Source organism: Ruditapes philippinarum, unplaced genomic scaffold (assembly GCF_026571515.1).
Source record: "Ruditapes philippinarum isolate M1 unplaced genomic scaffold, ASM2657151v2 ctg3206_1_1_1_1, whole genome shotgun sequence".
NCBI lineage: Eukaryota > Metazoa > Mollusca > Bivalvia > Venerida > Veneridae > Ruditapes > Ruditapes philippinarum.
This window is the reverse complement of record NW_026859304.1, coordinates 115,226-130,875: the sequence shown is the minus strand read 5'-3', so window position 1 is coordinate 130,875 and position 15,650 is coordinate 115,226. Positions and strand designations below refer to the sequence as shown.

The following is a 15,650-nucleotide window of genomic DNA, read 5'->3' as shown; positions in this document are numbered from 1 at the left end:
TATATTCTTATTATTTATTAATGTTTTTGAAAATCTTGCCAAAAATTTAGTTTTTTTCTTCATTATTTGTACATGTATAAGATAAGAAAGATCTGTAATTGTTTGTTTGAAAATTTATCATATCAATTAATGTGTATAATTAACAAAACTGGTGGCAAAGGCTATTCACTTTCAAGTTTTAGCGGGGTAGGGTTAAATGGAAATCAATAAACACATGTCAAACAATTTGCATACGCTTTGCAAAAAGCTATTTGCTGGCTTTGTGAAATAACTTTGTGTTTCTATAAATATCAAAATGCTAGGACTTTAAAACAAGATTATAAACCACCTCAAATGCACAGAAGTACAGATTCCCTATTACCATGATAGGAATGGTTTTAAATTAAGATTAATTCGTTTGTAAATTTGGATTTATTTTAAGGCAAATATTTTTTTTTAAAGCACATACATGTACTATTATAATTGATGTTGTGTTGTTTGGGTATACAGGTACAAATCAGACTGTTTCAAGACTGCTTTTAGAAAAGTTTATGAACATATGAAGGACTGCTTAGAAAGTAAAAAGCACCCCCCTGAGAATACTGGTACCCAAAATGAATAGCTTTTGCTGCCACAAGTTTTGAACCAGGCAAGCTTGCATGTTGGTGCACTCTACATACTTTCATGTAGATACTTCCACATAATTATGTGTGTCCAATTTTACTAGACTGTATATTATTATTGGCTGACAAATTTCAAAAATTAACAGAAGAGCATGTTCATTTATGAAATTCTCCACTGTAATTGTTAATCGTTGTTATATATGTAAACTAAGAGGCATCTGACATTTTATGTATATTGACATGCAAGTTTATTCCAACAGAAATGTAACTATGTTCTAATCATAATAACAGCGTACATAGCTTTTTTAGTATCACATGCTTTTATATTTTTGATTTTTTTACAATACAATGTTAAAAAGTGTTATCTCTTGTTGTTGTTGTTTTTTAAATCAGTGCTGGTTAGTGACCAACAAAACTGGACGACCATTAAACCTCGACGTACCCGGAAAAGCTGGATTTATTTGTTTTCTATGTTCAATGATTGTCGATAAATCACACGCTATAATACCAACAATTAATGCACGTTTCTCATATAGTTAATTAATTCAAATGATTTTAACTTAAACTTATTAACGTTATAAGTTTTTTGTTTATTATAAGAACATTGATGTTGAAAATTCGCAGTCGAAAATGCAATACATGACCTCTTTCTTACATTAGCTATTATCGTTTGCATTGTTTACAATTAAATATTAAAAATTTCAGCATATGCTGTGCTGAAGTATATTTTAGTATAAAATAAAACACCCAAGCCATCATCTTTGTTAAATTAAGGCCATACACATCTGTCCGGACACACAGTACTGTAGACAAGGCAATTTTGCTACCCCGTGCATGGACCTCAAATACAAGGGAAGAAGAACCTAGCTGTACTTTTTCCAATTTTCAGATCTAGCTTTAAAATTGTGAAATCTGTTTGGAAAAAATGCTCAAAACGTGTCCGGTCCAGTAGCCATGTTAGGTCAAACATTTGAAGAAAACAATGTGTAAACTTCCTGATAATTACAAACATTATGGCTCTTTGGAACAAAATTTAGTCGCTAAGGATGAACACCCCTGATAATAAATGACAAAACAGGGTCATAAACGGGACTTATTATACCCCCGCACAACAATTGTAAGGGGATATACTGGAATCAGCGTCCGGCTGTCCGTCGGTTTTTCCTTGTCCGCCCAATAACTTGAGATTACTTTGGCCCACAGTCTTCATATTTGGCATGGAGGTCAGTCATAATTAGTAGATGACCCCTATTGATTTTGAGGTCACTGGGTCAAAGGTCAAGATCACATGGACCATGAATTTAAAAAACTTGTCGCCCAATAACTTGAGATTCCGTTGACCCACAGTCTTCATATTTGGCATGGAGGTTAGTCATGATTAGTAGATGACCCCTAATGATTTTGAGGTCACTGGGTCAAAGGTCACAGGCGCCTTGACTTCAAAAAGCTTGTCCGCCCAATAACTTGTGATTCTTTTGACCCACAGTCTTCATATTAGGCATGGAGTTTAGTCATTATTAGTAGATGACCCCTATTGATTTTGAGGTCACTGGGTCAAAGGTCACAGGGACCTTGATTAAAAAAAAGCTTGTCTGCCGAATAACTTGAGATTCCTTTGACCCACAGTCTTTATATTTGGCATGGAGGTTAGTCATGATTAGTAGATGACCCCTATTGATTTTTAGGTCACTTGGTCTAAGGTCAAGGTCACAGGGTCCTTGACTTAAAAAGGCTTGTCCGTTGAATAACTTGAGATTCCTTTGACACACAGTCTTCATATTTGGCATGGAGGTTAGTCATGATTAGTAGATGACCCCTATTGATTTTGAGGTCAAAGGTCAAGGTCACAGGCTCCTTGACTTAAAAATCTTGTCCGCCCAATAACTTGTGATTCCTTTGACCGACAGTCTTCATATTTGGCATGGAGGTTAGTCATGATTAGAAGATAACCCCTATTGATTTTGAGGTCACTGGGTCAAAGGTCACAGGGACCTTGATTAAAAAAAAAGCATATCCGCCCAAAAACTTGAGATTCCTATGACCCACAGTCTTCATATTTGGCATGGAGGTTAGTCATGACTAGTAGATGACCCCTATTGATTTTGAGGTCACTGGGTCAAAGGTCAAGGTCACAGGGGCCTTGACTAAATAAAGCTTTTCCGCCCAATAATTTGAGATTCCTTTGACCCAAAGTCTTCATATTTTGCATGGAGGTTAGTCATGATTAGTAGATGACCCCTATTGATTTTGAGGTCACTGGGTCAAAGGTCAAGGTTACAGGGACCTTGACTAAAAAAAGCTTGTCCGCCCAATAACTTGAGATTCCTTTGACTCACAGTCTTCATATTTGGCATGGAGGTTAGTCATGATTAGTAGATGACCCCTATTGATTTTGAGTTCACCGGGTCAAAGGTCAAGGTCACAGGGTTTTTAACTTTAATAAGCTTGTCTGCTCAAATGCTTAAGAATACATTTTCACATTTGAAGCATGGAGAATACATAACTTAGCAATGCACTGGCTTAGTAACTTCAGATTTGGCAGGGAGGTTGTCCTTGAGCTCTAAATGGCCACTGTTGATTCTGACAAAGTGGTATGCGGGGATATTCACGCAATGACAGTGGCCACTTACGAACTTTCGCTATACGTATATGCAGTATTTCGATAGAGCGGAAGTCAGTGCGCGAGCATGCGCTTTGCCATATCTCGTTCAGTTACCGCTCACGTTTTAAACTCGGTTGCTATGAAGCGGCCGTTTTAAACTCGGTTGCTATGAAGCGACACTAAGTGTACATGGCTTTTACAACTAAAATATCAGACAAACACATTAAAACAATACACATAAACTACACATAGCTGTTTTCCATATTAATATTTTCCATTTGAAACTGATAGTCAAACAAATATCTCAATATTCTTACCGATTTAATGTATTGTTTACATGTGATGACAGCAACGCTGTGTGTTAGATTACTTTCGGTTCAGAAAATTCATTTGTTTACCATCAAAACTCATATGTTTACCATAGGAACCATATATAGATAGAAAGCAAATTAAACAAAGGTAAAGAAAAAATTGTCCGTTTCTGAACAAAAAATCGAATAAATAAATACAAAGTCTTTTTAAAATGTCCCTTCTTTGAGTTCATTTGAAAGGGGAATAATTTGGTGGAATTTTAGACAGGGAAACAGGGAGTTATCTTACGTGGCTAGGGAAAATGGCCGGCTGAAATCATGCAAGCAAGTTTGTAAGTGGTGGCAGTTCTAGTTTTGAAAATGTGGCCTACCCTGATAACTACAAATAAGGTCAAAAGGGAAGCAACTATTAAATGCAAGTAATAACATTTCCCAAAATGATGGGACTCCCCGTTTAGCCGATTATTTAAAAAATATTATTTTTACTTCTTCCTGAACAAAAGAGCTAATGTTTCACTTTTAAGAGAAACATTCCATATATTGTTTACACCGTAGGAGCCTGCACACTGATTTCAAGCTCGTACATGGCAGTATTTCAAGTCTATTATATAGGTATTCCGACAGACACATGGCAGATGGCGTACCCCGTACCGTGCCTTTTGTGAGATCTATAGTCGCACATTTTGTTTTCCAGTGGTGCTAAATTTTCCGTTTTGATTGGCTTATGGCAGGCCGTGTACGTGTAGAAATGGTCAAATCTTATTATTAATTGTAGATGTCGACGTCCGTCCGACGACAATTAGATCACGGACGCAGTCCTTCCCTGATATTTTCAAATGACGTAATGGTGTCAAAGGGAATTAACAGAAAATTCTTCTAAAATTATTACAGTTATAAAGAACAACTCTGAACTGTTTTTCTTCTTCTATGCTCAAAAGAAGTTCGACAATTATATAGAGTTGTAAGAACCAGAAAGTTCCGTGGTCAAGTGGTTAAGACCACTGATTTCAAAACAATTGCCCTTCGCCGATGTTGGTTAGAGCCGGAGTTCGGTCGGGTTGCCCTTTCTTAATGCGTAGAGGGCGCGTTTGGGTCTTTCAAATGAAATACCTATATTTGATTTATATTAGAATATCCATTACTAGTAGTGTATTGAGATACTATACATGCAATGTAAGCTGGGACTAAAATGTTACGTGCACGTGCATTTTTCTGTCCTAGATGTAAGTAATTTAACAATTAACTGAACACAACCGATTTATAACATATAAATTCAGCACTTTGTCATAGTAAGTGCTAATATGAAAACAATAAACGATTAGATCGATATAGGAGCGACTAGTTTTCTTTTCTAGAAACATCGTCTTTGGCCTTTTTGTTATTAGACACGAGCAGTATTTATCCAGATATATGCGACGTTTAAATAAATGGTTAAATCAACTTTATTGAGGACAGTTTATTCGAAACAGACTGGCAGATGCTTTTTTTTAAATAGGCCTCATCATTGGACGAAAAAGAAGGACGGAGCTCGTACATTTTATTAGCTCGTTTGTTCTAATCTAAATAATCATCCTATGAACTAGATAGAATCATCTTGCTAGTCTTCTAAGTGATCCGCCTTATCAAAATAATAAAGTTACACAACTCCTCAAATTATATAGCGTTTGTTTTCTCTGAAAATGCCCGCAAGTATTTTCTCCATGTATTTGGGTTTGAATGTTAAATTGAAATTTTACTTACTTAAGAAATGTTCTTACTTGATTTGCTTAAAGTTTATGACCAGCCAATGACAACCAACGCAATTTGATTTTGATTGGAGGTGATACTTCCACGATGATATTATGTTTTTCAATGTATCTCATGTACTCCAGCAACAGTCTTTGTGGAACAATTCCATCTCACTCACTATTAACATGGTCATTTGAAAATATAGACCATATTATGCTTCGGACATTATTTAAACGTTACATTCCGGGAAAATATATGTGGGTTTCGTACTTTTATGCAATCGCATCTCTTCGACCCTTTCCGTCAAACTTCGGATAAGAATATTATTGTTAATAGCCGACATGTTCCGATTGACATAAATATGGGTAAACTTACTCATTTTGAATTATGTTTGTTAAAGATGAACTATTACTGAATAGAAATTGAAATGCTATTCGGTTTTTTAATCAGCAAAGAACGAAGGGGGCATGTCCAAATTAGGGTTGTGATCCATATGCGGATATATCTATTTTGTTTATTTTATTTAAATTTCATCAATATGCTAATAATATTCACACATACAAAATAGCAAAAACATAAAATAAGAACATTGCCATTGTCTTAGAATGATAAGAATTATTTTTATATATAGTTATGCAGTATATTTCAGATAGAAAATGTATAAGAATATTTACATGGTAAAACAAGGTAAACTATACATTGTATATAATGTATATTGTAAATGTATACATTAATGTATACATTGTATACTTTTTGTTTATTTATTTGTTTAATTGGGTTTTACGTCACACCGACACATTATAGGTCATATGGCGACGTTCCAGCTTCACTGATGGAGGAAGACCTCAGGTTTCCCCCTGTGCATTATTTCAGGCACGAACGGGCACCTGGGTAGAACCACCGACGTTCCGTAAGCTAGCTTGAATACAATGTATATTATGTGAATAAACAAATATTTTTGTAAATAAAATTTGAATTCATAATGTCCTCTTTCCACATAGTACAAAGTATCATTAAATTTTACCTAGCTTTTGTACTTTTATTCAATTATATCAGGGTCCAGATTTCTTCAGACGGAAGTAGTTTATTTTTTCAGTTCCATTCATAATGCACACATATATACATAAAACATATTAAAATTGATAAAAAAGTACATATGACCATTCTACAATAGAATTATAAGAGGCTTTATTTATACTAGTAGTATCATTATACGTATATAATCGATAGTTAGTTCCTACTGATAACAGTAATGCAACATTACAAAAACATTTTACATCATAAAAGTTAGATTACCCCCACTGACCTTCAATTTAAAAAAAATGCCATAAGATATTTTGATAATAAAACACTGAGTGTTGTAAATTGTGGCATTGTTGCACAAATTAATAAATATCTTAAATCAAAGCACTGAATGTACTGATGGGGAGGCTATGACAGAATGTTTCAGACTTATAGTTTCTTTTCTTTTTGCTTAAAATGTGCTGTTAAATAAGAAGATATGCACATTGCGCCATTTATCGTTCAGCCATTTTTATAATACTGCACGTTTGTAACGTCGCTTTTCATTGGATAATCGTGACGTTTATATAGTTTTATATACACGGCTACTGTCGATTCATGAAGAAATCTTACTTTTTTCTCTAAAAAATGATGCGTGCTATATTATAAATTCGTTATAAAGATTGTTGACAGGATATATGGCCGTATATAAACGGCTGTTTGCAATATAACCCTCGCCTAACGGCTCGGGTTATATTTACAAACAGCCGTTTATATAGGGCCATATAACCTGTCAAGAATCTTTATAACTAATAATATAAGTGGTTAATATGGTTGACTATTCATTTTGTTAATATTCCAGAACATTTCATTGAGGTCTACATTCGGATTGTTAAAGAAAAACCTAAAAACCATTTATAAATGACATACCAGCAGGTATGACGACTGTTCATTATAAGATCATATATTAATACCATTTTACAACTGACGGTTCCTTATCAAAATATTCTAGGCCTGTTCATCATAAATACTTTATGTCATTTTAATATCATTGAATGATAATAACAACTGCAAGTTAAGCAACATTTTAATTGAGCATAAAAATTATACATATTTACATGTACCATAATTGAGATCAATAAGACACTGTCTTGTGATGAGTATTAATATTCATGCTCTACGGACAGAAAGTTGTCTTCTCCCGAAGCAAATCTCGAATAAAATCACGATTCAGAAAATTATTAAATTATTCCCATTTCATTACTCGTCGCTGACTTTGACGGCTTCGGATAATATTAAAGCTAAATATTTCTTAAAAATATATATCTGCAAAGCTTATTCAAAATTGAATCAACCTAAGTGAACATTGATCAGGAAGTTATATCTTCTTTTTTTTATCTTCTTTTTTTTACCGCCAACACTCAACCAACTTATGGATTTGAAACCTCACTAGCTTGAAATATATACTGCGGAAAATCTGTTGTTAACAGAGTGTGCGGTTATTACGTTGGGTTTTCCTTGGCGACCATTTCCGCAAATAGATGAGAACATCGAAGCGTCAGTGCTATGAATGGTGTTATAAATAGCGTGTTTTGGAGGTTTTTGTTGAAACTTCTCCAAATCCCTCCAGAGGTATGCACGTCGCGGAGAAGGCACACGGCAGGTCAAGGTCAAGTCATCTCAAGTACCAGAGGTGATTGGTTGACCTGTCGTAACTTACTCTGGAGGTTTGACGCTAATGAATGCCGTTTTTGTTGTCGTCAGTCAGGAAGTTGATGCCTTGACAATACTGTCGTCTCCTTTACCACTAACGAACGAAGAATGGGCTACAAGGAAGATTCTGCTTAAAAAAAAAGACGTCCCCGATGCTATAATCTCGGACATATGGTTATTCCGGTGCCGAGAATGAATGAACTTAAAACACACACTCTTGTTGAAAACAAAACAATAAAACAACAACATATTTTCTGTAGTAATTTTTCAAGTGTTGTAAAATGAAAACGAAATTCGTCTTATGCCGCCAATTCTTTTTAGAACACAAACATATAAGTTCTTTTTATTTGATTTATTCAAATAAACATTAATCACTTCAGCGCGCGCAAATATCATTTTCAAATTAAAATTTCGTAAGGTATGTTGATGAATTTCCCATGCTCGACTGTAAGTCATTCGTATATATATGCGTTTTTTATGTTTTGTTTTTTAAAGTTTCTTATTCTTTAATATTTTTATGTATCTCATAATCTGTATTGAAAATTTTATCACACACGAACTATCAAATTATGATTCGTTGCCCTAGAATTGAATAAACTTTCTAATTACACAATACGGGGTCATTCATTTGATTGAAGACTGATCTTTGAGTCTTTCTCTGAAATAATGTTTTCAAGCTATATGTTCATCACCATTAGTGAATTTTTAGTTAAATGTATGCAAAATATTTACTAACAGCTATATGATATAGCGGTTTATGAGCGTTTTCCGCGTACAGCCTCCTAAGGTGTACTAATAAGTTAGTTTTCCTTAGTTATCACGCAAGCATGATCCATGTCTCTGATGTAAGCGACAGTTTACCATTATTTGTCTTTAAAAAATATTAAGGACTATTAATGGTTTATAACAACAAAAGAACATGCATGATATTGAGACTACGGTGTTGCAACGTTCTAGTTAATGACCCGTCATAAACAGTTGGTCGCTGCGTAGTAATTGGAAAATTGTTATCAAAAATAATAAAGAATTTTTGCCACCTAATTAAAGCATTTACCTATAAATTTTCATTTATGCTTTTTGTTTAAAAAATATTGATAAAGTTATTATATAGAAGGGTTTTCATACCAGAACTATTTATTACCAACGTACGTATGCCTAAACCTGATTACCGCGGCAGTATGACGTCACGGAGTAGTGATTTTGAAAAAATAACAAACAAAAATCAAGAATTTTTCAGAGAATTATTATCTTTACAAATCGCAGATATGAAATAAAAGTTCATATTGTAAATGTCTGTGATGAGTGATGAGTCAGCTTAGAAAAAATCAAGGTACTATTTTTTGACCTGATTACCGCGGCAGTAAGATTTGACGGACGGTTATTAACATTGGGTCGGCATAGCCTCCCCAAAAATATATCACCCGTGGTCAGACCATGGATGAACTGGTCAGTAGTGATATTCTATACCTACATGTTTAAAACGAATTGGTTACATGTGTGCAATAAAATATTTACTATCATGTACTTATAAGCACAAGATCATCTAAAAACTGTTAGATAACTATATTAAAATCAATAAAAAAAACTCCAACACTAAGTGGTCTGGAAATCAATATATTAGTTGAAGAATATTGTAACATGTCCTCTATCCACAAAGCAAGAATCAGTCTTTCCACATAGCAAGAATCAGTCTTTCAAGATAGCAAGTATTAGTCTATCCACATAGCAAGTATCATTGATGGGAAGTATTAAGTGAAAGATTATGTTGTCTTACAAATCACACATGTCCTCAATATGAGCCAACAGTTTCAACGGGTTATGTTTCCACTCTACAACAAACATATATAGCTTTGCAAATCGAATATACACACAAGTACAAAATAATAACAAAAAAAAACAAAAACAAAAAAAACTACGCGAACGAAAGGGTTGAGGCTGATATATTTTGTAATTTATCTCGAGTTTTGAAAAGTTTTCAATTTTTTTAGACCAGCAGATTAAAGCATCAGGCATGAATAAAGAGATCTTATCCATGTGTGTACAGGTAAAAATTAAAATAATCAATAATCCGTGTTAAATTTCTGTAAATATCGTTCAGAATGTTCCCACGCTTAATTCTTAAAAAGAATGGGACAGTCTTTTTATACTTTAACCTGATTTTATTTTGTATCATACATATTTTTCATTATGAATTATTGGTCTGTCACTCTTATATTAACTATATTACATGTATTACTAATTCAGTTCAACTTGACAGCAAATTTAAGATAAAAAGAGCATAAATGTAAAATCACATTAATCTAATAAAACAGTGATCGCAATTATATACCTTTCACAAAATGTAAACATATTGATCTGCGTCATACACGGGTAATCAGCCCATTTTCTGTGACGTCCTTCCGTAAATTTTGCGCAATTTCTATTCGTCATATTTCTCGGCGAATCTTGCCCCCAATCAAAGAATCCACCCAGAGGCGCCCCTGAACTATTCCATTTCCAAACACCTTCCACGTCATTGTCTGTTATCCCGAGCCAGATTTCGTATCCTTAAAACAATCCGTATACGTGCATTTGAATAGTTAAAAAAAAGTTAATATAATTTAATAAGATAACATTAATCTTATTAAATAACCAATGAATTTCAAGTATTTGCAGCCTATAAAGTTCAAATACAAATCAATATTTCATCTAATCTTATCAATTTAGCCTCGTTTTGAAAAAGAATTCTGTATGATATCACATTCAGTCTGGCCTCGTTATCATTTTCTGAATCCAAAAATTCTATATCAAATTCATATTGTATTCTACCAAATAATCTTTATCAAATCCGCAGTGTATTCTATCTAGCATCGTCTGAATTTTCCGATGTTATACGCTCTTTTGACAGTTAAAACACTTACTGCAATGCTGTAAGTCTAATTTACTAATTATAACATTTAAAGTTGCATGTCTCCATCCAGACAAGCCAAAACCTTACTAACTAAAAGTTACTTTTGCATATTTTGACATTTATTTGGGGATATACGTGGACTGAAAATGCTTTATAATTAGTGTATCATATTTATTATACATAACCTGCGTAACAAGCATAGAATAAAAATGTTACTCGATGCGATTTATTTTAGTATTATACATGTATATACAAAGTATATATAATTTACCCGTGAGAAGGGGCGTCAGTGGCCGAGTGGTTAAGGTCGTTGACTCTAAACCACTTGTCCTTCACCGCTGTGGCTTCGAATCCCGACAGGGACTATGAATTCTTTTATGTGAGGAAGCTATCCAGCTAGCTTACGGAACGTCGGTGGTTCTACTCCGGTGCCAATTAGTGCCTGAAATAATGCACGGAAGGGCACCTCCGTAAAGCTGGAACGTCGCCATATGACCTATACTGTGTCGGTGTGACGTAAAACCCAAAAACAAATTAACAAATTACCTGTGAGGAGCTGTTGATTCATGAAATACGTTTTCAAATACTCATTTTCTTCTGTAGTTTCCGCTTCAACAACATGAGCGTTCTGCCCTGCACAATATACCTAAAAAACACAATTTTCAACAACAAAATTAGACACGAAAGATCGTAACGCAGAGATAATTAATAGATTCCTTCTCGAACCTTTGATTTGAATAACAATAGAGTTGACGAACAAACATTAACATGTGCTTTTTTTGTTAACAGATATGTTGTGGTGAAATCGATATTGTACAGGTCAGGGATCTATGCATTATCATAACCAGCATAGATTTTTGAAAAGAAAGTTGGGAATCGGGGTTAACGTCGCACCAGCTATAGGTTATATAGCGTCTTTCCAGCTTTACTTGCGGAGGAAGATTAGAACACCGACGTTCCGTTTGCTATAGCTAGGTAGTATTCCTTAAACAACTAGTCCATCGGTTTGTCAAATTAGTTAATACCTCTGTCGGAACTAAGAACAAATTCTTTTCAAAGCTTCAATTAACTATTTGTTTTTCATGAATAAATGAATTCTTTTTCTCCTTCTATAACCAAGCTATGTATAGCAAATAATTAATAATTCTGAAACAAAATATTATCTTTCATCATATAAATGTTCGTACTAATTCACTTAGAAATCTACTTTCACTAAATAAGTACAAATGTATATAAAACTATTTCCCTGCTGACAGTTGTTTACAAAGTTTTGATTTTGTTTTGAAAAAAAAATCTAAAGTGCCTGCATGAAAAAATATGTTGATATATTTGCTTCCACGAAACCATTGCTAAACTTTTACAACCCTACATAAAACTGTTGCGTAATATATTTCTACCGGAACATTTTATTCTGTTAACGTACAATAAATATATTAGCCAAAATTATATTTCTAGTTTCGATGCCATATGACCTAAATTGTGTTGGATTCGCAGTAAGTCAATTTTCACGGACTTTTTTCGCTTCAAAAATTAAAAAAATAACATAAATAATCATAAGCACAATCCTTTGTTTTATTTAGAACAAGAAGTATCTTTAAAAAAGATACATGGCCGAGGTAAATATGCCTTTACTTGCAAAAATCATTCTGGATGGTTATATTCATGGAGAAATATTAGCAGTGTCGGTTAAAGGATGTAATAATGACAGTTATTGCTTGTGCAAATTCAAAGTGCTTATTGTAAACAGTTATTCAGGTTAGTCCAACAAACTGGACTACGAGTTCATGTGCTATTTTAATTTCGGGCAATATTTCCCCTCTACGACGTTCAAGCGCCTTTCCGACCCACAACAAACAGTACGTCGTATTATAAACATTATATCAAACACATCAATCACTTAGTCTTTTCCCGATATTTTCATATTCGCCGCGTCATGACAAAACCAACATAATGGGTTTGCGACCAGCATGTATCCAGACCAGCCTGCGCATCCGCGCAGTCTGATCAAGATCAATGCTGTTCGCTATCAGTTTCTCTACTTGTAATAATGTTGGTAAGCGAACAGCATGGATCCTGATCAGACTGCGCGGATGCGCAGGGTGGTCTGGATCCATGCTGGTCGCAAACGTACTATGTTGGTTTTGTCATGACGAGGCGAATATGTTTGAGTTTACGGGTTAACGTTTGGTCTCGTTATTTCGGACACATTGTTTATTTCAATTACGAGATATTTAAAGCAATGTAAAAAAAAATTGTGGGAGTAAATATGATTACACAGAACTTTTAAAAATATCTGAAAAATTTAACTAGAAAATGAGAGAATTTAAAAATCTGAGCAACTCAGGAAAGCTAGTTTGTTTCCTGTACTCATTTAGATTAATTAACAAAATATACACATAAATCATTTTAGAAAGATCCTTTATTTTTTTAAACTTATTTCAAAATGGCTAATGAGAGTCAGAGAGTCACAGATTTCAGTTTGTGATATTAAAATGACTAATGAAAAATCTACTTATATTCAGTTCGTACCTGTAAATTATGCATGAAGTCAAATTGATTTTTTTGACGGCCTGTACCTAAAACTTAGAATTCTTACCACAGCTTCTTCGAATGTTTGTTCTTTCGGTCCAGAAAAGTAAAATGATTGTCCGTATGTAGTGTTCAAAATTTCTGTAAATACATATGAGGGATATTACTTAAGGATAAGTCGGAAAATGAAATACTGATTATAATTTACTTACGATAAAATGGAAAAAAAAATACTCAGAATATTCAGAAAAGAACAAAATAAATATTGAAAATTCAGAACATGAACAGAAACAATTTTCTCTGGTGACAGTTGCTCAATCGTATATTAAAGACTGTAGAATATATAAGCATATAGAGGATATTCAAGTTTTTTCTATAAATACATGATTTATTTTCATCGAGTGGTATGAAAATAAATATTTCATGAGTGGCGGTAGCCACGAGTGAAATATGGTAATTTCCATGCCACAAGATGAAAATAAATCGTGTATTTATAGAAAAAACTTGAATTTTCTGTTTATTATATACATTTTTCTCTTTTTTGACATTAAAATTTGAAAGACTTTTCCTTAAATTTTGTGTACTGGCAGAATTTAAAAGAAAGTAGTCCGGCAAGACACCAGTGAAAATACGGAAAATATGTTTCACTGCAGTGAAAAATAAATTTTTACAGTGAAAATACGGAAAATGAAAATATGCATTTTATTTCATCAATATTTCTCAATATTTCATTTATAAGTATATAATAAAAATGATTATTATGAATATAATCAATCAAAAATTCATTTCCAAATCTGTCAGCTTTCTGTCAAATATTTCAAATTATTGTAATGTAGTGTACCCAAAGTGTATAAAACTATGTATTTGTTGTCTGTTGGTAATATAATAATTGTTTATATTGTGATTTTAAATGATTAAAGAATACATTATAATGAAATAATGTTGTCAATATTTTCATTGAAAGCACTATGACTTGCTTAAACTCGTCACAAAACCTACAACTAAAATAGTAGCGGAGTATTTTGTTGCCGAACATTTTTATTCTGTTTACATACACTAAAAATTTTTATAGCTATTTTATGTTACAAATCTTTCAAAAAACGATTATAATTAAGGTTATGAAAACTACCTAATTTTATTATGTTTAATTTCATTCAAACTATTTCCTTCGATTTAGCTTTATACACTTTAAATGTTTTTTCTTTCTTTTTTAAATCACTCTAAGATAATAATAAGAGAAAAGATATCAGTTTATTTTCTTTTTGACAATTTTAACTAATTACCATTCGTGTCGTAATAGAGTGAACCTGATAATGTCTCATTTAACTCTCCAGTGTTGTAATACAGTTTACATCCAAAACACTTCAAACTTGATGGATCATAAAACAAGCTGGCGCAAGAATCATTCATTGTACATCTAATAGCACACAGAGTTTTGCTCGTATTTATACTTGGAGCAAATACATAGTCTTTCGGACTACAGATGAAGCCATTCAGCTCGATTTTCTCCTTAAAAAGCTCCAAAACTGATGTTTTGTACTCTTTCAACATTATGTGAACGACCAAAATCCCGAAAGTTAAAGAGACCTTCATTTAAACTGATGATCAAAACGCTCATAGCTTCATGTGAACAATCAATCTCACCGCCGATTATCACACTATCTTTACGCAGTCAAATTGATGATTTCTGTGATGAGGTTGGTATAATTAAAAAAAGAAACCGACAGGAATTGTCGTTTGACAATTCAGAAAAATAAAAGTAACTGGTTTATAGCCAATTAAGTAAATTGGTGATTGGCAAAGATAAAGCTTTAACATGCATTTCTGAAAATGACCTTTGATGATAAAATATTTAATGCACTTTTAAACTGTGCACATAATTAGCTATTTTGGTCCTTTAATGTGAAATGTCATTTAAAATGTACTTTCACTTTTCAACAATTCAAACGTATGTGTTGTAATCAAGAAATTTAATTAAATAAACACTGTCCAAGAGCTCAATCACATTCAACTTTTAAGACAAGTATAAAAACACATCATAAAAATCATCATTTTTTAAGAAATTTTAGAGAATCTTTTTTTAAAGGTTGATCTTGTCTAACCTAAAAGCCTTTTAAAACATTAAAAAGATAATCGACTGAAACATTATTAACAATTTAAGCATTACGTGTCGGTTGATAACTCATCAAGCCCGGTGTGACTTATATCTCCACTCCAAATCAAAGACATGCCTAGCTTTTATGTTGACAAACATATCCTATTTTGATAAACAT

The 15,650-nt window shown here is 33.1% G+C and overlaps 1 protein-coding gene across 1 annotated transcript; it reads right to left on the bottom strand.

The window, feature by feature from the left end:
• Positions 1-9,583: 9,583 nt before the first annotated feature.
• LOC132756009 (C-type lectin domain family 1 member B-like) lies at positions 9,584-15,003 on the bottom strand. The gene is made up of 5 exons (XM_060746954.1): positions 14,661-15,003; positions 13,445-13,518; positions 11,395-11,494; positions 10,288-10,504; positions 9,584-9,787 (listed from the first exon to the last, which is right to left on the bottom strand). Exons 1-5 carry the CDS (start codon positions 14,968-14,970, stop codon positions 9,775-9,777), a joined length of 714 nt encoding a protein of 237 aa, XP_060602937.1. The 5' UTR covers positions 14,971-15,003; the 3' UTR covers positions 9,584-9,774.
• Positions 15,004-15,650: the final 647 nt, after the last annotated feature.